The sequence below is a fragment of the Corythoichthys intestinalis genome, chromosome 10, assembly GCF_030265065.1.
Source record: "Corythoichthys intestinalis isolate RoL2023-P3 chromosome 10, ASM3026506v1, whole genome shotgun sequence".
Lineage (NCBI taxonomy): Eukaryota > Metazoa > Chordata > Actinopteri > Syngnathiformes > Syngnathidae > Corythoichthys > Corythoichthys intestinalis.
The window spans coordinates 6,155,124-6,182,913 of record NC_080404.1 but is presented as its reverse complement, the minus strand read 5'-3'; the positions used below and the strand labels follow the sequence as shown (position 1 = coordinate 6,182,913).

At 40.4% G+C, this 27,790-nt stretch overlaps 1 protein-coding gene across 10 annotated transcripts in view; it reads right to left on the bottom strand.

Moving 5' to 3' along the window:
* The window catches only part of ltbp1 (latent transforming growth factor beta binding protein 1), a 153,149-nt gene that overhangs the window by 76,280 nt on the left and 49,079 nt on the right, over positions 1 to 27,790 (bottom strand). For 4 of the 10 annotated variants that reach the window (XM_057847839.1, XM_057847843.1, XM_057847840.1 and 1 more), the window contains exons 5-12: positions 23,975 to 24,142; positions 17,027 to 17,233; positions 16,659 to 16,960; positions 5,958 to 6,060; positions 5,660 to 5,719; positions 3,504 to 3,641; positions 842 to 1,009; positions 460 to 633 (exon numbers count right to left, since the gene is read on the bottom strand). In XM_057847839.1, the coding sequence (XP_057703822.1) occupies positions 460 to 633; positions 842 to 1,009; positions 3,504 to 3,641; positions 5,660 to 5,719; positions 5,958 to 6,060; positions 16,659 to 16,960; positions 17,027 to 17,233; positions 23,975 to 24,142 (1,320 nt within the window). The remainder of the gene's footprint in view (positions 1 to 459; positions 634 to 841; positions 1,010 to 3,503; positions 3,642 to 5,659; positions 5,720 to 5,957; positions 6,061 to 16,658; positions 16,961 to 17,026; positions 17,234 to 23,974; positions 24,143 to 27,790) is intronic. The other 6 variants (XM_057847841.1, XM_057847842.1, XM_057847846.1 and 3 more) reach the window with 4 other exon arrangements.

The following is a 27,790-nucleotide window of genomic DNA, read 5'->3' as shown; positions in this document are numbered from 1 at the left end:
ACAATTTATTTAGCAATTGGGGAAAAAATACTTAGATAAAAAGCACATCCTGAAAAATATTAGAGAGATAAAAACAATGATGACATTTTTGCTGCTCTCTGTCGCATTTTCCTTGTTCTGAATCTTCCTTCTCCATTGCGCTGATTTCTAAATCAGCTGAAATTGCAACTCTGCCGACGTCATCACCCAGATAGAGGCGCCAGAGCGCCACAATGACAGGAGTAGCTAAACGGCAGATTGAAAGACCCATCTCTCGTCATCTGCACTTTGCCAAATTGTTGTATATAGTCGAATCATCTCAAAATAGGATTTTAATTCACATAATAATACTATTTAGGTGTCACAGCCACTTTAAGACTCATGTAAGCTATTATAGTGCGCAGGCAGTGGGCACATGGAACTTGATTTGACAATGCTTTGTTCATGAAAAACTGCCAAAATACCAAGTCATAGACTAACCTGGTATAATCTCTTCTGGCTTCCCAAAAGCCTCCACTGGTTTTTCTGGTGTTGGCAAAGGGTGAGGGGTAAGTGGTTCACTTGGTGTCTGGTAAACTGTAACTGGTTTATTGACGGGTGGATTTGGGAGAACAGTGTAGCCCATCCCACCAGGGCAGATTTCTTTGAACATAGCTACAGAAAACAGACAAAACCTATGTTGAGGATGTGCACACAAAGACAGTATTTGCAAACAAAGTGATACAAGTTTGTAATCTCACTATTGACACCCGTCAAAAACTGTTGAATATAGAAAGGCTATGGCATGACCCTTGTATTGTGTGGGGGTTGAAGTGTTTTTCAGACAAAATACACGATGGGTGTCCTGAGCTGGAGGCCTTACCTGTGCCAGGAGGGGGACATTTGTCACAATGTGGTCCCCAGGCTTTGCCCACACTGCAGCAGCAGAGCTGTTTGCTCAGCTGAGCAGACACTGGGTGCAAACACTGCCTCCCTGAGCTCACCAAACGGAAGCAAGCCCCTTTCTCCTCTTGGATGGCGGGCATGTTGGCTGTAGAGGTGTGCATGGACGAGGACAAAGAGCAGCAGAGCGGATGCGACAGAAGACACACAAGAAAATGACAAAGTGAAGAAATGAAGAAGTCCCCTTCACCAAAGCAAATCTTCCTCAAACATGATGAAAACATTGTCGTAAAACACCAGGCTACAAGAAAACCAAGTATTTCATGGCGATTCGTCAATGCGCCGCTTCTGGCAAAAAAAAAACTGAGAGTTAAACGTAAAACACACAAACGCATCGCAGCACAAAAGAGCACCGATTAAACACTGTAGGAAAGACATGAATAAACATTAACATGCATTTACAGCCAAGCACTTGAGATGAAAGCATGCAAAAGGGTTTAGGTTTTGCTCTCCAAATCAAACGATGCAATTAAATATCACCACATACCAATGACAGCTGGAATTGTTCTAAATTGAAGCAAAAAAATATTTCTCTTGAAAGGGAACAAAAAAAAAAGGCCTTTCAAAGTAAAGCGCAGGAGTAAATATTGAGATGATGGTTAGATGGAGTTTAAACTTCATCCACAAGCATATTTAAGTCTTTAAAGGGCACTCATTTAACTGATTGGCTTTGCTAGACGGCCAATTCATTCATTCTCCACTCCAATTCAAAAGGAATTTGACGTCTAGCGCTGTCAATGGCACTGAAAGATGAGCATTCAAAGCAAGGGCATAGGTTCGCATAACTTTTCAGGAAGCTCAACTAGTCCCCACCAACTTTTAAGCAACCTTATTCGCATTATATAATGAGTTCAGTTATATAGGTCATTTAGATTGTCTTCCCATATGTTGTAATGATAGAATTGACCCTACCATTATTAAGTGAATTATTTCATTATGCTCAGACTTACATTTAACGCTTTTACACTTGCTGATTGTGTCGGTCCATTTTTTTCCCCTAAAACGCACGTTTGATTGCCTGATGATTTGCCTGAGATCTGGGTGAAACTTTCAACCGACATTAATTAGACTCTTGGTGGCCTCCAGACGGGCTTTCACCCGCTGTCCTCCCTGGTTTTCACGATTTCAGGAGAGGGTGCTTTTAGTGCTTTTTACCGGTAGCCAGGCCACAGGCTAACGGTAGCGGCTAACGCTACAAATGAACGTGATGGAGTCGGATAGCGGCTCTAACCATGTCGAAACGGCTGATGGATTAGGCACGGACTGCATCTAGCAATCAGTTTGTCACATTATTTTGTATCTTTGTGTGTGTGCATGTGTGTGTGTGTGTGTGTGCGTGTGTGTGTGTGGGGGGGGGGGTGCGTGTGCGTGTGTGTGTGTGTGATTTCTCTGATAGCTTTTACAATGGTAAAGCATTCAGCAAAAAGTATAATCCAACAGTAAATCCTGTTATATGACCGTTTAATGGCCACAGCCCGTTAAGGAAGCAGGCATCTTCAAAGTGTTTGTAGCAGAGAACACTACTCGATGATGGCGTGAAATTCATTCGCTTCGTGAGAACGAAAGGTGTCCATTTACGTGCCCTGCTATCCTTTGGTCACTCAAACAACTTTTCGTTAGAGTAACAACAAAACATCGCCACACACCGCCGTGGCATCTTACCGAGAAACAATGCAACAAACAATACTGTTCTATGGCGGACTTCCCTCGCACTTCTAGGTGTGACGTAATTTCCGAAGATTGCCGAAGAAAAGCATTTTTGTTGTCAAGGGCGTTGCGATGGGTTAAACAAAGAATCTGGAAGGGTTGCGTTAAAAAAATAACGAAAATATGCTTATAATTGTTTAGCCATTGATATTATTCAAAAACATGGTTGGCCAACCTTAGTTTCATTTCCGCTTTAAACGGCCTGGTTTAGACGGACAGAAGGCTAGAGTATGTTGTGACTTTAGACTTTTGAAACCAAATAACCATTAGTGCATTTCATCTATTAATTAAAATGTATTTATTTGGTCAATTTTTATTTATTTTTTTATACTCTGAGGAAGACATTTTTGACAATGTTGATTGGTCTTAAGACAAATGTTTATTATTTGCATACCTGGATAGTTAAGAGATTATTAACAAATTTGTATTTATTGTATATGTTCATATAATTTATGTTCAGTCGTCAACGATGACGATGACAAAAATAATTCGTCAACGAACAATTTTTCCATGACGATGACGTCGCAATGACGAGCTAAAAACGTGTCTTGGGAACTAAAACATAACGAAATGGATGCCAGTTGTAATGACAGCACGAAACGAGATGAAAATTCGCCATAGTTTCCGTCATAAGTTCACAATGTGTGATATGTACTTATTGTATGTGTACTTGTCACGTATCTTATCTGTTTGGTGGTGCCACTCATGTAATGTGCTCCCCCCCTCCCCCCCACCAACTCCGCCCCGCCCAACACACAGGCTTACTCACCTGATGCATTTATATTTTGATGGTCAATCCAAGAATGAATGATTGATTGTACAGGATAAATAATACAACATAATGAGTAGTTTGTAGTGCCATACGAAACACTTACATATGCATGAGGTGAGCATGGAGTTGGGGATGTAGCCGGGTTTGCACATGCATCTGTAGCTGCCCACAGTATTCACACAATTTCCATTAGGACACACCCCTTGTAACTGACACTCATCCAAATCTGTGAAGAAATACACTATTGAACACAAAAATAGTCTAAATAAAATATTGGCCTTGTGTGCTAGCTTGTTTGTATTCAAGTGCACACAGCGTGAGGTCTGCATCGTGTGTTCACAACATGAGTGGAAAAATTTTATAATATTTATACTTCGTCGTCATCATCTCCCACTCATCCTTATCCGGGACGTGGGGGCACCGGCCTCATCAAAAATGCCCACAAAGCCCACTCCCTAGCCACTTCCACCAACTCTTTTGGAAGAATCCCCAGGCATTCCCAGCAACGCTGAGAGTTATAATCTTTCCAGCGTGTCCTGGGTCAGCCACAAGGTCTCCTCCCAATCGGACATGCCTGAAATACTGTACCTCCAGAGGGAGGCATTTGGTGTGCATCCTCACCGTATGCCCGAACCACCTCGGCTGGTTCCTCTCGAAGTGACAGAGCACCGGCTGAACTCAAGAGTTCCTCCCAGATGACCGAGCTCATCACCCCTATCTCTAAGGCTGAGCCCAGCCACCCTGCGGAGGAAACTCATTTAAACGGCTTGTGTGCATGATCACGTTCTTTCGGTCATTACCCAAAGTTCAAGACCATAGCTGAAGGTAGGAGCTTGGATCGACTGGTAAATCGAGAGCTTTGCCCTCCGGCTCAGCTTCTTGTTAACCACGACAGACTGGTTAAGCCGCCTGTCGATATTACGCTCCAAACTACCTTCACTCGTGAGCAAGTTTCCAAGATACTTAAACTCCTCCATTAGGGCAAGCAGACCCCTCGACCTGGAGCGAATGTTCCATCCTTTTCAGGCTGAGAACCATGGCTTCAGACATAGAGGTGCTGATCTTCATACCAGCCTGCTTCACGCTCGGCTGCGAACAGTCCTAGCAAGAGCTGGAGGAAGAGCTTCAATTCATCACCAGGTGGTGGTCATTTGACAGCTCTGCTCCTCTCTCTACCCAAGTCACCAGAACACACCGCCGCGGGTCTGATGACACAACTCCAGTCGATTATTGAACGGCAACCTAGAGTGTCTTGGTGTCATGTGCACCTGTGGACATCTTAATGTTCGAACATGGTGTTAGTTATGTCTAAACCATAGCTAGCACAGAGTCCAATAACTGAACAACATTCGGGTTCAGATCAGGCAGGCCATTCCTCCCGACCACTCCCCCCCAGATCACACTATCATTGCCACCGTGGACGTTGAAGTCCCCGAGTAGGACAATGAAGTCCCCTTTCGGGGCACTTTCCATTACCCTTCACATGGACTCCAAAAGGGCGTGTAATCTGCACTACCATTCAGTGCATACGATCCGATATTAGTGAGAACCTATTCTCCGACCAGAAGGCACAGGAAAGCGACCCTTTCATCCAAACTCCAACACAGAGGCAGAGAGCCATGAGGCTATCAAAAACCCCTCTGCCTTTCTCAAAGAGCAACTCCTGAAAAGAGGCGTGTCCAACACCTCTCAAGGACTTGGGTTCCGGAGCCAGAGCTACGTGTCAAAGTGAGGCTGACTATATCTTGCCGGAATTGCTCAACCTCTTTCACAAGCTCCCGCTCCTTCCCTGCCAGGTGATTTTCCATCCCAAAAGCCATTTACCACAACCAGCGGTCGGAGGGCTAAGGCCACCCGGTCCACAGACCACCAGGCCCTGCGGTATCATCTCGCAGGTGATGAGTCCACAGGACGACGAGCCTATGTATCCGGTTTTGGCTAAACCCAGCAGGGCCCCATGATATTTATACTTAATTTTCTTAAATAAATAAAATCTAATTTTCGGGCCCTCTTCTTCTAACACTAATACATAAATTGCAGTGAATATTTTATGATTCAGGATTTTAATGTGATATAAGACATGAGCAACATGGGCAAATCTCATGGCCGAAATGGCATTTAGCACAATGAGAAAACACCCTCGATTGGGTCTCTCATGAATAACTTTGCCATGTCATGATTAAAAATATGGTTTTATTTGATCATACTTTTTTCGTCTTAAAATAAATAACGAATACAGACAATTTTCCAATCTCTTACCTTGGCAATGAGTGCTGTTGACTTTCTTGAAACCTTGAGGGCAGTCGATTAGAGGAATTGCTGGTGGATGAATGCAAACAATATAAACAAGGGAAATTGAATTGCAGACCTCTTTTTTCACAGTTTTTTGAATAATAAATAAACCAAAAATAAATTTATAAACCAACAATAATAATGCCAAAAATATTTAATCCATTAAGTACAAGTACAGCTCCATTTTTGTGCTATTTAAACATCAGCAGCGCTCTATTTTTAAGCAAATTGGGTTGTTTCAACAGTGATGTCAGCATGCACTTACATTGTTTACTCGGACATTTTTGGCATTTGTGGAAACCCCATGATGTCCCAATAGTCGCACAGCACTGCTCCTGTTTAGTGAGACCTGGGAAAGCTTTCCCACACTGAAACATACGGAGCAGTCAGTTCATACTGCTTAAGAAAATAATACACATTTTATGATACATGGTGTTGTGTGGTGGTCCCTGCCCAGACTCCCTTCTACTTTTACTTTTGTAATACTTCCTGTTTTGACATGTTCAACAATGGCAGGGTGGGTGTGGCAGACCTGGGAGTGCACCTGTAGCTCATCAGTAATCACCACTGCTTTTGAGGAACGACATAGGCAGATGATTCTGCCAGTTACACGCGGTACATCGGTCGACTAGGCCAGGGGTATCCAACTCCACTCCTCAAGAGCCTCTAACCAGCTTGTTTCCATGTCCCCTTCCTCCAGCACACCTGACTCAAATAATCAGGATCGTTATCAAAATCCTGCAGAGCTTGCTCAGGTGAGTTACTAGAACTACCAAGGTTGGATAGGTTGATACAAATTCCTTTTGTATCCAAAGAAGGGTCATCTGACCCTAATCAGCATATTTTTGTGAGCATTGAAGTCTTCATTTGTCATTCCCATTCACACTCATAAAACCACAGGGCTGGATTGCTCCAATTAGCATCTTTAGTGTTTGCAGGGCAAGGGTGCACTGTGTTTGTCAGACAGTGGACCGCTCAGGCAGGCAATCGGGCGGACAACCGTTTTACATCTTCCAAAAGCTGCAGTTTGCCTACTGTACAAGAGACAGTGTAATAAAAAAAACAAAACACTTTTTATGTGGTGACATATGACTCCTCGCCCTTTTCCCTGGGCTAGGTGTTGGAGGTTGTTTCCGAAGCAATTTTTCCTTCCGTGCCCACATGAGAGTGAGCCAATTCCTTATGCATTCAGTGCTGCCATGTCAATGCTGCCATGCCAACACGGCAACTGGCCAGCTCCGTGTTACTCCGTGTTTGACAAAGCAAAGGGAGCCCTGGATTTGCAAATATTCAAGATGCTAATTGCAGCTATCCAGAGAGACCCCCTTAACACCTAGGCAGCGACTCTACAGTAGTGTGTAGGGTGGTTGTCTGCTTGATTGCTTGTTTGAGTGGTCTATTGTTTGACAAAACCAAGTAGTCAGTTTGGTATTGGGGTCTTTCGACGCTTTTCTGGTCTTTCTTTATAGACAAAATACACCCAGGACTTCCAGTGTTAAAGGAGGGAGGCATGGAAAACAAGCTGGATAGGGGCTCTCGAGGACCGGAGTTGGATACCCCTTGACTAGTATATCTTGACTTCTCGGAAAAATACTGATTTTTGAAGCATTGCCATATTTCTGTTTTTGCCTTCAGGACACCCAACCAGCAAAGCCTACTGTTTGGAAGCCACCTGTCACACCCATTGACTGACCCACCACCCCCGCAAGCCACCCAACGCCTTGTCTTTTTTTGATAAAAATCACTTTACTCTCCATCTGCTGTCTGGTCGCACTTTGGTCCGCATTGGCTTCGCCTACCCTGCTCTAAAATGTTGATGTCCTTTTTTTGCCAGTTCATCCAAGTCAGGTGTAACTTTAACTGTGGCAATTCTTAGGAAAGATCCAAGGTCAGTTAATTAAGATCTTTCACACACACTTACCAATCCGAGCCCCTTTAATTTATCAATCATTATTGTATTTTTTTTAGGAATGAATAGAATGGACCTAGTATCACGAAACCGTGCCCCCAAATCACAAAAGTCGGACACCTAGCTGTAGAGTTGCATAGGAATACTGTGTGGTTGTGACTTTCTAACTTTAAAATAATAAAAACCCGATGTAGGCTGTATTGGCACCATGGAAAAAGTGCTTAGAAAATGGATTTCGTTCCACTGAAATGGATCTACATGACCTTTGCATTGTAATTTACATACGTTGCTAATTACTACCAAAAAAAAAGTTCTACTCACGGTTTCCAGTCATTTTTTAGTAATTAGCGTTTTCGTGTCGGTCTTTTTTTCCCCCGTGGCGCAGTGATATTGATACGGCGGAGTCGTATCGTCAGTGTGTGAAGCCATTTTGGGTCACGTGCACCAATAGGAGACGAGGACTGTTGCTATGCGCTTCTAAAACAAACAATATGGCGGCGACTATGTCAAGCTACGACACGAGCGAAGATGAACAAAAGATAAGAAAACCGCATTTGAAATTTAGTCAAAAGGCATCGAAACGATGCTATATGCATCTCTCATCTGTCCAAGGGCGAAAAAGGGCAGGAATTTGGCCGAAACGGCGGGCAACTTGCTATGCCTGCGTGGTTGCGTCAGACAATGGCTTTCTCTCCAGGCTCCGTCGAAGGATCTTGCTGAAAATGCGTCGACTGGGATTTTTAACGACATTGACTACAGGTAAGCCACACACATGCCTTTTGTTGTGAATAACTATGGGAGTTGTGGGCTTCTGGTCAGATCACATATGAAGTTAAGACTTACAATGTGAGTTCTGGGCTGTAGCGGTCATTATTATGATGTTAGATTGTTAACTTTGAGCAAAAAGTTTAGATTGACAAATAACATAGTATTTAGTTTGTTTAACCGTAGTTCCAAAAACCTATTTGATAATTTTATTCAGGAAAAAATGGCAGAATAGACAAGCCTATATAATTTGGATTGGAAGATTATGTAAATATGATATGGATGAAACAGTTCTCACATGGTTTATGTGTGTGTGCGTGTTTTTCAGAACTGAAACACCCTTCACTGACAGCTACAACTTCTTCTGTGAGACCGTCGTCCATTATAAGATTAGAGTTGACCAGGAAGTGCTGCGAATGGACAAGCTTGTGGAAATATGGCTTTATTGGGACCATGGAAAAAGTGCTTAGAAAATGGATTTTTTCAAAGCCAATACCCTCCTAACTTAGTCACCAGCCAGAAATGTATCTTGATGTGAATACACAAAAATACAGATCTAGTGTTGCTGTTTTTGTTAGTTTTAAGTGTTATATTAATTCTGGCAACACAAAATCTTTATCAAATGTCATAAACACATCTACCAAACATTTGAAACAAGTATTGGTGCCTTAGTATACACATAGGTGAATTCAGAATGAGAAATGTAGCTAATTTCTTGAAGGAAACACTTCAACATTAATGATTTGCACCCAGCACAATGAAATATATATTGAATTAAGCTAAAGGCTTATGTGTCATATTAAAAATATCACAACCTACTATGCAATGAAATATATAAAATAAAAAATGCACGCCATGATCATAAATAGCTGAAAATCAACCGAATTGCTACCACACCCTCCTAAATGTGAATCATGGCAAAAATGGAATAAGACAAAAAAAATTACAGGGTGATCAAAAATATAATGTGCCAAAATCATAAGGTGATACTTAAAAAATGAAAGACATCAGAAAAGAAGTGATGGACACGTGTTGAAGATAACTTCCAAGTTTTATTTCATGTTTCACAAGTGCTCAAATGTGAGCACACCCAGCAGCACGGACAAAATCAAGCCACGATGAGAATCCCTCTCAAACGTGTGCATGTCGCAGTTATTGTCTTGATTGCAACTGTTGTTCGATATTTCACATCATCAGTACTTGCTGGACGTGTTGGTATGTTAAAGACAAAGTTCGTTATCCATCTTTATGGCACATAACGTATGTTATACACTAAGTGTATGTTCCACCACTTCCAGCAAATATTGATGACATAAAAGATTGAATAACAGACGCAATCAACGCGGGAGGGAGGAATTCTCATGTCAACTTGATGTTGTCCATGCTGCTGGTGAAGGCCATATTTGAGTACTATGAAAACATGAAATTAAACTTAGTTACTTCCTACATCTGTCCAAGGTAGTTTTTTTTTTTTTTTTTTTTTTTTTAATGTTTTTCGTTTTTGACATGGCATTTTGATTTTGGCACAGCCTTTTTTAATCACACTGTATATACACAAAAGGTTGGAATCATTCAAGTATGGTACTGTTGGTACACATTTATTTAAACATGGAAGTGTCTCATACTATAAAAATACACAATATTACACATACAAATATTGAAAAACGAATTTTTAAAAAACAGAAATAAAAGAATAGTAAAACTGTACATGACAACATTACTCCTCAAAATCGCTTTACTCAAAGTCATCATCCCATCCAAGTGTCTTCTGTTTCTTTGGAAACATTCTCACATGCTTGGCACCGATATAAATCAGTACAAGAAAGTTTTGCAGACATACAGGAACATCTTCCCATGTCACAATTGGTTGCCTTTAAACTACAGTTGACTACTTGCAAAACAGTATCAGGAGCAGGATTTTTAGTCATCCATGTCACTGCCAACTGCCCATCCTCAATGTCCCACCCATTCCCAATGGGTGAAGGTGCACACATTTTAACTGTCAGACAACGTTTCATAATTGCTGCTTGATAGTTTGCTGTCCTGCAATGTTGGTACAGAGCATCAGTTTTGGGGGGAATAGAATGTTCTGGCAAGACTGACGAGGCCATATAGAAAGATCTGCATTTGGCATCATTTTTGGCACATGACTGGCCAAACAGGTGGCACACGTATTTACACGTGTTAAATGTTTGTTGGTCAAGTTTAAAACTGCTGCCCATCTTTGCAAACCCAGTCAGGTATTCTTTTTTATGACGTGCAAAAGAAAATGTGTTTTTGCCTTTGCCATGAAAGGCACAAGCAGAGTCACAACCTGTGAATGTATGGATGCCAATGAGTGCTGAACACACACTAGTGCCAGGAGCTGCAGAGACCTTAGAGACGTCAGTCCTCGTTCTGTTGCCTCCTCCTGTGAAAAAATGCAATTTACACTGTAAATCTATCTGCAGACTTACAGCAATCACTGCCACGTCAGTATCAGGGCTTTTATTGACTACAGCTTGATGTTCTTGAGCCAAAAGGTTTATTTAACCATTGTCACCCATAACTGGTATGCAATAAAAAGTTCTACTGGATTCACTTTCGACACACTGTACCCTATATACATTTTATAACAAAGTGGTATTGATATCTGGGCTAAAAATTGTATCGTTTCAACACCAGTTTAAATAAGATTTTTTTTAGCATAAGTTAATAACAATTAACCTTGTAGTAAAGGCGTGCGTGTGGCTTACCTGTAGTGAATGTCGTTAAAAATCCCAGTCGACGCATTTTCAGCAAGATCCTTCGACGGAGCCTGGGGAGAAAGCCATTGTCTGACGCAACCACGCGGGCTCTGCACGTTTTTTCCAAATTCCTGCCCTTTTTCGCCCTTGGACAGTTGAGAGATGCATACAGCATCGTTTCGATGCCTTTTGACTAAATTCCGAATGCGGTTTTCTTATCTTTGGTTCATCTTCGCTCGTGTCGTAGCTTGACATGGTCGCCGCCATATTGTTTGTTTTAGAAGCGCATAGCAACAGTCCTCGTCTCCTATTGGTGCACGTGACCTAAAATGGCTTCACACACTGACGATACGACTCCGCCGTATCAATATCACTGCGCCACGGGGGAAAAAAAGACCGACACGAAAACGCTAATTACTAAAAAATGACTGGAAACCGTGAGTAGAACTTTTTTTTTTTGGTAGTAATTAGCAACGTATGTAAATTACAATGCAAAGGTCATGTAGATCCATTTCAGTGGAACAAACCAACACAATTTTGGCTCAGCCAATACAGCCTAATGGTTTAATGCTGTGTGTGGAGTACCTGTAATTTCGACACCAGGTATCCTGAAAGATTGGAGGGGTTGGTCCCTTTTTCAAAGCCTAAAATAAGGCTTGCCAAATGCACGTTATTCATAAGGCTCTGAACAACTGAATGTCAAGACAGTAACCCAAGGACACTTATAATTGCTCAAAGGTAAGTTAATGATCGATTTGTAAAACAAAAATAATATTTGATGGCATGTAGTAAAAATGTAAACTTAAATATTTACCTTAGTTTACTAACATTTGACTGCCTACGTGTTTACTGGCCTGACACTCCACAAATAGAAAAAAATATAACTAATCTAAGCTGTCAAGACCCCAGTGCTAAAAGTCCAAAGTAAACACCAGAACTTTCTATAAACATCAGGTCACTGACGCACAGGAAGGAAAGCTGTCCTCACGCACACACCTAGCATTTAGCTGTTGTCAACTCGAATGCACGCCACTCTCTCAACGTTGAGCATTTATTTACGTCGTATTCATGTTGTGCACGTATGTTAAGATTTACGTTGATTATTTAGCTCCTCTGGATAACATTGAGAATCCGACTGAATGTGAAAGACTGCTTATTCATCGCCACAAAAGCTTCGGCAGAACAATCTGACAGAACACATGACATAACGTTACTAAGTAGCTAACGTTATAGCTTGACAGATATTCCGCCAGTGGGGTTTCTTGTTTTTAAGTTGCGAGTGGTAACATGATGAAAATAATGGTCTCCTCTCTGTAAAGTTTAATACCATGGACATACTGCTCCACTGCATATTGCAACCCTCTCCGTCTGCTTCCGGACAAAATTAATTATAAAAATTTTTTTTTTTAAATTTAAAAAAAGGTCTCCTGCCAGCTACAATAGCGCAAATTCAGAAATTTGAATTCCCAACCTCATCCCTAAATCGTTCCATCACTTAATCACTGTCACTGAGAGAATTTGACATAGCCTCGGGTTGACAGAGTTTTACAAGGGGGCAGGACTTTGCGATAGGTCCATTATAAATGTTTATAAAAATAAATGAATAAATAAATAAACTCTGTTCATGCTTTTTTTCATAGTGTCTAGTATTGGGAAGAGTAGACAGCGATGCTACTTGTATTTGGTAACATATGTATGTTTTTTTTGTTTTTGTATCACCATTACTTCTAATAGGGCTCTTCTTTCTCTCTGTCACTACCAAAATCACTTTTCTAAAAATCAAGCTCAATCCAAACAACCAGAATGGGAGTACATGAAACTTCCACGCAGCACATTAAAACTCTTCAGGCTACAAAGATACTCAAGGGCCGTTAACATGGTGACGCTCCGAGAATACGACAAAATTAATGTTTGCATTTACTGAATATGGTTCCGTCTCCATTCGAACGATGTCGCAATACCGCGTGAAAACGATGTAGTATTCATGCCAAGCCCTTGGGGGCAGTGCAGATTTACAAGGCGACAGCCAGTTATGCACTTTCTTGACACCATCAACCTCCTCAGACCGGAAAACAACATGCCCGCCCACTCCAAGCAATTGCATTTTGTTTTGCTCCAAAAGGCACAAAAATGCAAACATTAAACATATTTAATTTTTTTTTTCATAAAAACAGTCAATTAAAGCCGACATTCTGCCATGTTTGCTGTTTTTAATGTTTATTAGCAGCGCTGCGCACGCCCAAATTGACGTGTGCAAGTGCTGACGTCATCGGCGCGAGTGAAAACAAAAAAGAGCAAGCCCCGCAATCGAATCCTTCCACTTTGGAGCCTGGAATCAAAGGTATGCGTCTTCGACTTCGACTTTTCACTGTGACATTATATGAAGGCGAGGCAATGCCGCAACACAATTGTTGCATCTTGGTGTTGCAGCGTCACCATGTAAACAGCCCCTCAGACTCTGATTCTCTTCATCTAAACAGCCAAACAGGACAGGTAAAAAAAAATGAAATAAACCTCTTTGCCTGCCTGCCATTGACAACAATAAAAATCCAGTTCATTTAAACTGGGGGGACTGACTGTTAATGCTCAGCTTTCAATGCCATTGACAGCGAACAAATGTTCATTCGCCTCTCTCTGGCCAAATGACCTAGACGTCTAGCCCCGTCAATGACAGCTAATTGAGTTGAGTTAAATGAGTTCTTTATAAAGAATTTAGCATCTTATATTACTGTGAGGGCCAATTAAAGGAAGCCTCTGACGTATGTACTTTTCCAATTTCTATCAGAAAAACGCAGCTTCTTAACCTTTTGGAATTTCTCACATTTCTGCATAAAATCACCATCAAATGTGGTCTTACCTTTGTCAAAACCACACAGGAACACTGTCTGCTTTAACAAAAACCACTCAAAAATGTATAGGTTTTCATATTTTAATGAGTATGGCATGCAAACAATGACAGAAGGGGGAAAAATAAGTAAGTGAACCCTCTGGCTAAGGAGACTTAAAGAGAAATTGAAACCAATTTTTACCATACATTTTAAGTCAGGTATCTGCCCAATCACTAATGAGTGGTTTAAAGCTGCCATGCACACTATAAAACACACACCTGCTAAGAAATGTCTTGATGAGAAGCATTGTTTGATGTGCGTCATGCCTCGATCAAAAGAGCTGTCTGAAGACCTATGGTCAAGGATTGTTGATTGGTATAAAGCTAGGGAAGGATACAAAACCATCTCTAAAAGTCTGGATGTTCATCAATCGAGATTCAGAGAGGTTGTCTACGAATGGAGAGAGTTTGGCACTGTTGCTTCTCTCCCAAGGAGTGGCCGTCCACTCAAGATGACGGCAAGAGTTCAGCGCAGAATACTGAGAGGTACAAAAGAACCCTAGAGTGTCGCTAAACTTTACAGAAATCACTGGCACAGTCCAATATCTCTGTGCACACATCAACTACAGTGGGGCAAATAAGGATTTAGTCAACCACTAATTGTGCAAGTTCTCCCACTTGAGGCCTGTAATTGTCAACATGGGTAAACCTCAACCATGAGAAACAGAATATGGAAAAAAAGAACAGAAAATCACATTTTTTTATTTTTAAATAATTTATTCGCAAATCATGGTGGAAAATAAGTATTTGGTCAATCCCAAAAGTTCATCTCAATACTTTGTTATGTACCCTTTGTTGGCAATAACGGAGGACAAACGTTTTCTGTAACTCTTCACAAGCTTTTCACACACTGTTGCTGGTATTTTGGCCCATTCCTCCATGCAGATCTCCTCTAGAGCAGTGATGTTTTGTGGCTGTCGTTGGGCAACACGGACTTTCAATTCCATCCACAGATTTTCTATGGGGTTGAGATCTGGAGACTGGCTAGGCCACTGCAGGACCTTGAAATGCTTCTTACAAAGCCACTCCTTTGTTGCCCTGGCTGTGTGTTGGGATCATCTTCAATGCACTTGCTGGCGGAAGGAGATTTTCACTCAAAATCTCTCGATAATTGGCCCCATTCATTCTTTCCTTTACACAGATCAGTCGTCCTGGTCCCTTTGCAGAAAAACAGCCCCAAAGCATGATATTTCCACCCCCATGCTTCACAATGGGTATGGTGTTCTTTGGATGCAATTCAGTATTCTTTCTCCTCCAAACACGAGAACCCGTGTTTCTACCAAAAAGTTCTGTTTTGGTTTCATCTGACCATAAGACATTCTCTCAGTCCTCTTCTGGATCACCCAAATGCTCTATAGCGAACCACAGACGGGCCTGGACGTGTACTGGCTTCACCATGGGGACATGTCTGGCAGTGCAGGATTTGAGTCCCTGGCAGCGCATTGTGTTACTGATAGTAGTCTTTGTTACTGTGGTCCCAGCTCTCTGTAGGTCATTCACTGGGTCCCCCCGTTTGGTTCTGGGATTTTTGCTCACCGTTCTTGTTATCATTTTGACGCCACAGGGTGAGATCTTGCATGGAGCACCAGATCAAGGGAGATTATCAGTGGTCTTGTATGGCTTCCATTTTCTAATAATTCCTCCCACAGTTGATTTCTTTACACCAAGTGTTTTACCTTTTGCTGATTCAGTCTTCCCAGCCTGGTGCAGGTCTACATTTTGTCTCGGGTGACCTTCGACAGCTCTTTGGCCTTGGCCATAGTGGAGTTTGGAGTGTGACTGACTGAGTTTGTGGAGAGGTGTCTTTTATACCGATAATGAGTTGAAACAGGTGCCATTAATACAGGTAACAAGTGGAGCCTCGTTAGACCTCGTTTGAAGAAGACCTCTTTGACAGCCGGAAATCTTGCTTGTTTGTAGGTGACCAAGTACTTATTTTTGACTCTAATTTGGAAATAAATTCTTTAAAAATCAAACAATGTGATTTTCGTTTTTTCCCCCACATTCTGTCTCTCATGGTTGAGGTTCACCCATGGTAACAATTAAAGGCCATTTTTCAAGTAGGAGAACTTGCACAATTGGTGGTTGACTAAATACTTATTTGCCCCACTGTATATGTAAAACTATGGCCGAGAATGGTGTTCATGGGAGGACTCCACGGAGGAAGCCACTTCTGTCAAAAAAACAAAACATTGTTGCTCTTTTAATGTTTGCAACAAGGCATTTGGACACTCCATAGAACTCTTGGCAAAATATTTTGTGGACTGGTGAAACCAAAGTTGAATTGTATGGGAGTAACACACAACGTCATGTGTGGAGAAAAAATGGAACAGTTCACCAACATATACACCTCATCCCTACCGTGAGGCATGTTATTGCTGCCAAAGGAGGGGGGCACAAAATATTAAATGTGATGGTTCACTTACTTATTTTTTCCCCTGCTGTCATTGTTTGCATACTATCCTCATTAAAATAAGAAAACCTATGCACTTTGCACTTGGGTGGTTTCAGTTAAAGCAGACAGTTTTTTTATCTGTGTGATTTTGACAAAGATCAGATCACATTTGATGGCGATTTTATGTAGAAATGTGTGAAATTCCAAAAGGTTCAGAAACTTTTTCATACCACTGTATAAATAGTTTGACAGAAATGAAATCTCAATTTTACAAAGGATCTTACCTGACTACCAGTGGTTTCTTGGAAGCAACGTCCTAAAGTGTTCTTCGAGGAGACAGGCTGGTAATGCGTGACCTGGTCACCATGCTGGCCAGGGTAGATAACGTTGTAGCCATGGTGTTGGATCTTCTGATGGCTTTCAGTGTGATGAAAGCTGTAGCTGGAGGATGAAGACGATCCTGACTGGGGCCCTCTTGGGTTTTGTCCGTTATTGTGGTGGTCGTCCAGCTGAGATACCTGGTGGACCTCGACAGATGCCTCAGGGGGATGTTTGATGTGGATGTTTACAATGTTGGGACTAAATCCTGGTAAATTCCAGAACATGATTAAGGCCAGGGTTAAGCATTCGGCATTAGCGTAGTCACACTCACCGGCACTCTGTCCGTTGCTGTAGGTGAGAGGCAACGTGTGCGTGGAATGGACCTGAGTTTGACTGTAGCTGCCCGACGTCTGCCGGTGCTGATGGTGTCCGTTTTGAACTGGCATCTGGCAGAACTTTCCAGTAAAGTTTGGAGGACACTGACACTTGTCCCTTGCACTGCACTTGCCACCATTAATACATGGCAGATGACATACCACTGAGAAGAGAGGAAACCATAAAAATGTCATTGGAAATGCCATTTTAAATGGCTTTATCACAATCCTGTTACATTCCTTACTTTTGTCATAGGACATTTTTTCAGTGTTGTCATGTTTCTGTTCTTTGCATGCAATTTTTATGTGTGTTTTTTTTTTTAAACTAATTGACCGCCAATAGCGTAGCGCACGAATGCTATTTTTAGACCGTGACGTTGCATCGTGAAGTGGAAGTAAAGCGGAAGTGGGATGTTATAGACTCGCCTTTGCATAGAAGCTATGTAATTTCTGCTGCTGTTCTCCGGTAATCTTTCAAAAACGAACATGCCAATCACTCATTGCTTTTTTGGAACTTGTAGAAACGACTGTAGACATTATGACATATGAAGGATGTTTTCTTCATACGTTTCCCGACGAAAAAATGTGAAGAATGAATCAACTTGCGCACACTTTTAACGGCAGCTCGGTGAATCCATTCACATTTCATTTGCAGTAAACATTTTGTTGGGTTGGCATGGTCTTTCAGAGGACAAAAAGTTAAGCCATTTTGATATTTTTAACTTATTTTTTAGCGTGACGTTGTGCCATGCTGCTTCTGTCTGATCATGAATGACCTGAAAAGAATTAAAATGGTATCTGACTGCCACTGTTACCTTTTCTGTTGTAAAAAAACAACTTTAGTAATGGGGAAGTGTAAATAAATTATAGAATTAAGATTTGTTATTAATGAAAAAATTAAAAGTGTTTGTTTGCTGTCACTGAGTAGCATTTGCGATCACTACCCAAAACTAACAATATAAATTACGCCCAAGAATGGTCAGAGACGTAGGACAACCAGAGGATATAATATATAAGAAAGACAGAGCTAGTGGTAAAGGATATCTTGTTAAAACAAGAGAATGTCATTTTCAGTCACATAAGAAAAAGGTGTCAATAAAAAAGGCTAAGGCTAATCTTAGGTCGGCTCGTTTTTTTCGTCTTTTTCAGCCCTCGACACTCAAGCAATCTCTTTAAATGAACATTTTTATGTTCTTCCACATCTTTACCCGTGAATTTGGCACCAGGGACATCATTTTCGGACACAATTGGTAGGTTTAGCTCAGTAAACATCTCGTTCGTACACTATTTCCATTCATTTACTACAAATGGGAGGTTGACCCGCTTAGCCATAATATAATATTAATGAGCGGAAGTGACGTGTTGCTTGCAGTACGCCATTAAGCAGGTTTCATTGCAACTGTGTTAGAATGCATTCATTTTGTATTTTATTTATTTAAAACAGACAGTGCATAATAGGGATGTCCCTGATCTGATCACGTGATCAGAAATCGGGCCGATCGGGCGATTTTTCAGACGATCACAATTGGGTGAAAAGGATCGGGTTTTCAATTTTAAAGTAACAAAATAATCCAGAGATAAAAGCAGAAGAGGAAGTACTCTTAAAAAGTACAGGACTTTGACATGTTTGGAACTTTTTTTGGGGGGGGGATTGTATCGGGATGCATTGTCCAACGAGCATGAGTGCCCTCTATGGAGAAAATAGTTCCTAGTTTGAATATTGAATAGTTCATTCATAGTTATTATTATTAAATTAAAGGCATCATATCTCTGGTTTTCCATGCTCAATCGGTCCATCTCTAAAAGTCTAGATGTTCATCAATCGAGAGTCAGAGAAGCTGTCCACAAATGGAGAGAGTTTGGCAATGTTGCTTCTCTCCCAAGGAGTGGCCGTCCACCACAGATGATACCAAGAGTTCACCACAGAATACTCAGAGAGGTAACAAAGAACCCTCGAGTGTCTGTTAAAGACTTACAGAAATCACTGGCACAGTCCAATATCTCTGTGCACACAAAATATTAAATGTGATGATTCACTTACTTATTTTCACCCCTTCTGTCATTATACTCATTAAAATATGAAAACCTATAAATGTTTGGGTGGTTTTAGTTAAAGGAGAGACTGTTTTTTCATCTGTGTGATTTTGACAAAAATCAGATCACATTTGATGGTTATTTTATGCAGAAATGTGAGAAATTCCAAAAGGTTCAGAAACTTTTTAATACCATGGTCAAATAAAGAGGAAAAATGTAACGACTCTTATCTAGCCCAAAGTAGCGGAGTAAGAGAAGCGTTTTTTTCTTCACCAATCTGCTCAAGTAAAAGTAAAAAGTATGGCTTAGTAAAACTACTCTTAAAAGTACATTTTTTCACATCCAAAATGTACAAATACACTCAAGGTACATTTTAAGACACAGTAAACATATTGGTCTTTCCTCGTCTCCCATTGTATTAAAAGTCAGAGCCAAAAGCCAAAAGCCAAATGCTACTTACGATTTGTCATATTTCCTTATCTTAGCACTTCAGATCTCCAGTGCTCTTTGCTGTGTGTTCGTTTGCTTCAAAAATACTCTGAAAAATGAGAGTGCCACTGCCACCCACTGAGTGGATGTGCAATTACACTTTATTTTACTACGGCAAAAAAGGATGTTCCCCGAGGTCACATGCACCCCCCCGTGCTAGAGAAGCTAGAAAAACAGTACTTAAATCAAATTCCCAGGCACCACAGCAGGCCAAATGGGACACATAGACCGCAGCCTGAATCATAATCAATGGAAATTACTCTACAAATTGTCCATCAAGTAGCAGATTATTTTCTGCTGTCAAAATTACGATTTACAAAGTGGTTTCAGTCTTCCCAGGCATTTCTTTCCAGTAATACCTGAAGCACAAGCAGCAAAATATCTTCATATTAACTCAATAAAGCGGATCAAAAAATGAATGAATGAATGAATGAATGAATAACACAGTTTTTCTATGGCCCGATATATAAACTCTGTTAATTGGCTAAACGCCTCCCACTGAATCTTCAATGAACTCTCCTCCCTTTTGACTGTGAGCGCAAGATAAAGAAGAAATGAGTTGTTTATTGACTCTTGGCACTTCTTGGTAGGCCATGAACAAATAAGCTTTAATCTTCCCAGCTCCGTGGCTCAGATATGCAACCTCTCACACACACGAAAGGGAAACAAGAGAAGGCAGAAGAAACGAAGCAAGCCCGGGCAAGTGCATGACACTATACTAAAGCCTTCTAATACCACAAGTTTCCTTCAGCAGCCAAATATGCAAACCATAACATTTGCAAAAACATGTAGCACTTTCAATGGCACCAAAACATGAGCATTCAATGCAAGATCTTTCAGTTCCAATGGAAAGAACGTCTGTTGTTGTCAGTGGCATGGAATGAAACCCTTGATGCTTGAATTCATGTCTAATAAATATACATAAAGCATTTGCGACAGTATAAGTCCATAAAAATAGTGTTTAAAAAAAAATACTACATATAGAAAATTACACTACAATACAGCTAAAAATTAGAATGTCATAAAAGGGAAGTAAAAAAAATAATTTCATTAATAATAAGTTATTTAAGAAAAAAATTAAAATTCTCAAATAACATATTCCTAACAATAAAAAAATAGGAGTTTTTTAATAAATTACACATTTTAATATATACTGTATATATACTGTATATATATATATTTCAAATCAATTTTCTACATGTATTATTTATTTATTTTCTAAAAATTATAGAACTATATATATATATATATATATATATATATATATATATATATATATATATATATATATATATATATATGTATATATATATGTACAGTGCCTTGCAAAAGTATTAGGCCCCCTTGAATCTTGCAACCTTTCGCCACATTTCAGGCTTCAAACATAAAGATATAAAATTTTAATTTTTTGTCAAGAATCAACAACAAGTGGGACACAATCGTGAAGTGGAACGAAATTTATTGGATAATTTAATTTTTTTTAACAAATAAAAAACTGAAAAGTGGGGCATGCAATATTATTCGGCCCCCTTGCGTTAATACTTTGTAGCACCACCTTTTGCTCCAATTACAGCTGCAAGTCGCTTGGGGTATGTTTCTATCAGTTTTGCACATCGAGAGACTGACATTCTTGCCCATTCTTCCTTGCAAAACAGCTCGAGCTCAGTGACGTTGGATGGAGAGTGTTTGTGAACAGCAGTCTTCAGCTCTTTCCACAGATTCTTGATTGGATTCAGGTCTGGACTTTGACTTGGCCATTCTAACACCTGGATACGTTTATTTTTGAACCATTCCATTGTAGATTTGGCTTTATGTTTTGGATCATTGTCCTGTTGGAAGATAAATCTCCGTCCCAGTCTCAGGTCTTGTGCAGATACCAACAGGTTTTCTTCCAGAATGTTCCTGTATTTGGCTGCATCCATCTTCCCGTCAATTTTAACCATCTTCCCTGTCCCTGCTGAAGAAAAGCAGGCCCAAACCATGATGCTGCCACCACCATGTTTGACAGTGGGGATGGTGTGTTCAGGGTGATGAGCTGTATTGCTTTTACGCCAAACATATCGTTTTGCATTGTGGCCAAAAAGTTCAATTTTGGTTTCATCTGACCAGAGCACCTTCTTCCACATGTTTGGTGTGTCTCCCAGGTGGCTTGTGGCAAACTTTAAACAAGACTTTTTATGGATATCTTTGAGCAATGGCTTTCTTCTTGCCACTCTTCCATAAAGGCCAGATTTGTGCAGTGTACGACTGATTGTTGTCCTATGGACAGACTCTCCCACCTCAGCTGTAGATATCTGCAGTTCATCCAGAGTGATCATGGGCCTCTTGGCTGCATCTCTGATCAGTTTTCTCCCTGTTTGAGAAGAAAGTTTGGAAGGACGGCCGGGTCTTGGTAGATTTGCAGTGGTCTGATGCTCCTTCCATTTCAATATGATGGCTTGCACAGTGCCCCTTGAGATGTTTAAAGCTTGGGAAATCTTTTTGTATCCAAATCCGGCTTTAAACTTCTCCACAACAGTATCTCGGACCTGCCTGGTGTGTTCCTTGGTTTTCATAATGCTCTCTGCACTTTAAACAGAACCCTGAGACTATCACAGAGCAGGTGCATTTATACGGAGACTTGATTACACACAGGTGGATTCTATTTATCATCATCGGTCATTTAGGACAACATTGGATCATTCAGAGATCCTCACTGAACTTCTGGAGTGAGTTTGCTGCACTGAAAGTAAAGGGGCCGAATAATATTGCACGCCCCACTTTTCAGTTTTTTATTTGTTAAAAAAGTTTAAATTATCCAATAAATGTTGTTCCACTTCACGATTGTATCCCACTTGTTGTTGATTCTTGACAAAAAAATTAAATTTGATATCTTTATGTTTGAAGCCTGAAATGTGGCGAAAGGTTGCAAGATTCAAGGGGGCCAAATACTTTTGCAAGGCACTGTATATAAGTGTGAAGAACCTTAGTCCTCTTGTGATGACATAATCAAAACATGGCGTGCTAACACTACTGGCTCACGGCCAACATGTCCGCGTTTGGAAGTATTTTATGGTATAAAAGAAATATATAAATTCTTAAATGAAGGAAAATAAAATCAATTTGCTTCATCGCTTCAACACGCTCGTTCTGAAGTTGCTTTCCATTGATGTCCCGCGTCACATCAAGTACAGTGCATATGAGCCCGTGCATGAGTAATTTATTTGTATATTGTTGGCTTGATTAAAGTAGTATTTACTAGAACTACCATGGGTGGATCAGTTGATACAAATCTCTTTTGAATCCAGAGAAGAGTCATCTGACCCTAATCAGTATATCTTTTGTGAGCATCGAGGTCCTCGTTGGTCATTCCCATTCAAACTCGCAAAACCACGGGGCTATATTGCTGCAATTAGCATCTTGAGTGTTTGCAGGGCAGGGCTGCCTTGTTTTGTCGGACAGTGGACCGCTGAGGCAGGCAATTGGGCAGACAACCTTTTTACATATTCCAAAAGCTGCAGTTTGTCTACTGTACAAGGGACGGTGTAATAAAAAACAAAACAAAACACTTTTTATGTGGTGACATATGAAACATCACCCTTTTCCCAGGGCTAAGTGTTGGAGGTTGTTGCCGAAGCAATTTTTCCTTCTGTGCCCACATGAGAGTGAGCCAATTCCTTTGCAAGACCCACCAAGAAGTCCACCCGTCTCTCTTGCCTTCCACTGCATGCCTGATGCAACACATATGCATTCAGTGCTGCCATGTCAATCATATTGTAGAATACGGCGACTAGCCATCTCCGTGTTTGACAACAACAACAAAAAAAATTGGATTTGCAAATGTTCAAGATGCTAATTGCATCTTTCCAGAGTGACCACCCCGCCCCTTCACACCTAGGCAGCGACTCCACAGGGGTGTGTTGGGGGTTTCAGCTTGATTGCTTGTTTGAGTGGTCTATTGTTTGACAAAACCAAGTAGTCAATTTGGTATCGGGGCCATTTGACGCCTCTCTGGTCTTTCTTCATAGCCAAAAAAACCTTCCAGTGTGAAATGAATACATGTGCATTTGCTGTGGTTTACGACAATACGTTTATAGCATGACCACTTCCTCTTTTTGTCACTTTTTTGTCGCAACTTATTATTATCACTAGAATGTATTATGGTTATGCTATTTCACCAAGTGCTTTTTGATATACAGTGGTCAAGAAGAAAAAAAGTTAATTAATACATTGATAAATACACACTGGTGAATTACAAGTGTGTTAATCAGAAGTAGTTGTAAACAGTATATGAATATTATTTAAACAATACACCATAATTGCTTGTCTCTCATTCTTGACATTCTTCTCCTGTCCAATTCAATTTAAACAAATTCGTAGCAGAGAAAACTACAATGACTCACCTATCCTAAAGTTGGGAGATGTCAGTGTATCGGTGGCGTGTCCATTTTCACTGATGATGGTTGTTGTATTTCCCTGCTGGCAGTTGTTGTGACATCTCCCTCCCATACAGGTAAATTTACAAATAGTGGGAGTGAACACTACCTTGATCCTTCCTGTGTGGTTGCCCACTGCCACCGTGCGGGTCCAAAAAAAGCAGATTTTTTGTTATTATTTGATAGCACAGAATATCCAAACATCGTTAAATTTAAGCTGACAAGCTCCAGTCCATATTAAAAAGAGACAAAACTGTGCAATGTAAGAATGGAATATGGTTCATTTATATATATAGTGTGCTATGAATATTGAGCTGGGACTCGATTGATAAATAAATCTTGACAATTGGAAGTTTTGTAATTAATGAATCGCATTTTAATCACATAGCAATACTTGATCTAAAAAACCTAATTAATCAAATACAGTATATGATGGAAACTGCAAATAATTGCATTCCTCCTCTTTTTCCGATCGTTTTATGATGTAAAGCTTCGTTTCCATGGTAAATGCTTTTCTTTGGCTGGCATAGCGAGAAGACCCAGCTTTCTTCTTTGGGGCCATAATGTGAAAATGAGGGTGAAAAAGGCAAAGATCCTCCCGGTCGGTGCACAAACACAGACAAGCACTATGCACTAGCTAAGCAGAAACATCGGTGTTGGGGACTTCCCGGTGGACGAGGCAAAGATGTCTTAAATTCAAAACATCATCGGTCGAGGACTTTGTAAGCCGAAGACTCCCTGTATACTACTACTACTACTAATAATAATAATAATATAATAATAAAAATGTCCAATAATCATAATATAAATATAAATAAATAAAAATCTATTCATAATAATAAAACAGGTAGTCATCAGGTTACGAACGAATTCCGTTCCTACGCTGAAGACATAACCCAAATTTCCATGTAAGTCTGAATTAACCATTTAAGCTATAAACTTAAAGGTAGGTTCGGTCTCAACATTGGTAGGGATGATATTACCGTAATGAACATCATACAAACAATGATTCAAATAATAATAAATTCAAAATTGTTCCTTGTGGAGGCTGGCCTGACTGCAGTAGCTTTGCAGGTCAGTAAGTTTAATGTTATGCTAACTCTGATGCACGCCGAAATTTCAGTAGCAAAATTAGTGGTGTTTCCCCCACTTCCACAACATTGTCGTCTTTTTACATGACTTGCAGTGGCACTGCTGACAGAAAAAAAAGTAAGAGGCGGCATGTTCTCGTGGGACGGGGGGCTTCAAGTCATCAGCCAACCAAACGTTTGTTTGCGGGGACCAGCACATTCAACAAGTGAAAAGGGATAAATGTACAGTAAGACTCAAAATAATGAAAATAATTCACTTAATAATGGTAGGGTCTATTCTATCATTACAACATATGGGAAGACAATCAAAATTACCTATATAACTGAACTCTTAATAAGGTTGCTTGAAAGTTGATGGGGACAATTTGAGTATCCTGAAAAGTTGGTAGTGTTATATCCCTACCATGCCTATGCAGACCTGCACCATTGCCATTTATAACCCCTAAATCTCAAAATAACTATACAAAAACATGTATTATACAGTGGTGGCCAAAAGTATTGGCAACCCTGCATTTGTGTCAGATAATGCTAAATTTCTCCCAGAAAATGATTGCAATTACAAATGCTTGGATATTAATATCTTCATTTATTTTGCTTGCAATGAAAAAACACAAAAGAGAATGAAAAAAAACTTAAATCATGATCATTTCACACAAAACTCCAAAAATGGGCCGGACAAAAGTATTGGCACCCTCAGCCTAATACTTGATTGCACAACCTTTAGACAAAATAACTACAAACAACCGCATCCGGTATATATCATTGAGTTTCTTACAATGTTCTGCTAGAATTTTAGACCATTCTTCTTTGGCCAACTGCTCCAGGTCTCTGAGATTTGAAGGATGCCTTCTCCAAACTACCATTTTCAGATCTCTCCACAGGTGTTCTATTGGATTCTGGTCTGGACTCATTGCTGACCACTTTAGAAGTCTCCAATGTTTTCTCTCAAACCATTTTCTCGTGCTTTTTGAAGTGTGTCATTGTCCTGCTGGAAGGCCCATGACCTCTGAGGGAGACCCAGCTTTCTCACACTGAGCCCTACATTATGCTGCAAAATTTGTTGGTAGTTTTCAGACTTCATAATGCCATGCACACGGTCAAGCAGTCCAGTGCCAGAGGCAGCCAAGCAACCCCAAAACATCAGGGAACCTCCGCCATGTTTGACAGTGGGGACCTTGTTCTTTTCTTTGAAGGCCTCGTTTTTTTTCCTGTAAACTCTATGTTGATGCCTTTTCCCAAAAAGCAGTACTTTTGTCTCGTTTGTCGAGAGAACATGCTTCCAAAACGTTTTTGGCTTTCTCGGGTAAATTTTGGCAAATTCCAGCCTGGCTTTTTTATGTCTCTGGGTCAGAAGTGGGGTCTTCCGACCATAGAGTCCCTTTCCATTCAGATGCCGACGGATAGTACGGGTTGACACTGTTGTACCTTCGGACTGCAGGACAGCCTGAACTTGTTTGGATGTTAGTCGAGGTTCTTTATCCACCATCCGCACAATCTTTTGTTGAAATCTCTCATCATTTTTTCTTTTCTGTCCACATCTCGGGAGGTTAGCCACAATGCCATGGGCGTTACACTTATTGATGACACTGCACACGGTAGACACAGGAACATTTGGGTCTTTGGAGATGGACTTGTAGCCTTCAGATTGCCCATGTTTCCTTACAATTTTGCTTCTCCAGTCCTCAAACAGTTCTTTGGTCTTCTTTCTTTTCTCCATGCTCAATGTGGTCCACACAAGGACCCAGGACAGAGGTTAGGTCAATGTTAATCCATTTTAACTGACTGCAAGTGTGATTTAGTTATTGTCACTCCCTGTGCCACAGGTAAGTAACAGGTGCTGTTAATTACACAAATTAGAGAAGCATCACATGATTTTTCAAAGGGTGCCAATACTTTTGTCCGGCCCATTTTTTGGAGTTTTTTTGTAAAATGATAATGTTTTTTTTTTTCCATTCTCTTTGGTGTTTTTTCATTGCAAGCAAAATAAATGAATATACTACTACCAAAGCATTTGAAATTGCAATCATTTTCTGGGAGAAATTGAGCATTATCTGACAGAATTGCAGGAGTGCCAATACTTTTGGCCAGCACTATACGTCATTGTACTGTCCTCACCAAGACGTTGGTGCTAGGTCCTAGCTAGACAGCAGAGCTAAGCTGTAATCCTTCCCCTCTCTCTCCCTCTCACTTGTCTGCGTGACTTCTTCATGGGAGCAAATGCCCTCTTCTTTGTGTGTGCGCATGCGTTTTTCTTCGTATGCGCAAGTCCATTCTTCCTTATATGTATATGCGCTCTTACTTGCATGCAGATGTACTACCTGCGCTATGCTTCCTGCGCCAAAATAAAAGCATGCATCACAAAACAAAAGTCAACATTATAATTAAATACACATTTCGCCAAAGGGCAGAACAGCCATATTAATAGAATTAAGTAAAAATAAGATTCTGTGAGATACAATAAGGTACTGTTTACGTGACTAAAAAAAAAAAAACAACTGCAAACAAAATGACAGACGAGACTCCGGCATTGTAAAGTCGAATATGTCATAACCCGGGGACTACCTGTAATGATAAATAATAATAGTACAACTTGTAAAATGAATCAGGAGAGAAATTTCCACCAAAGCCAAAAATATCTTGTAGAAAGGTGTAACAGAACTAACACTGAGCTAAATGATATGTGCGACAGCAA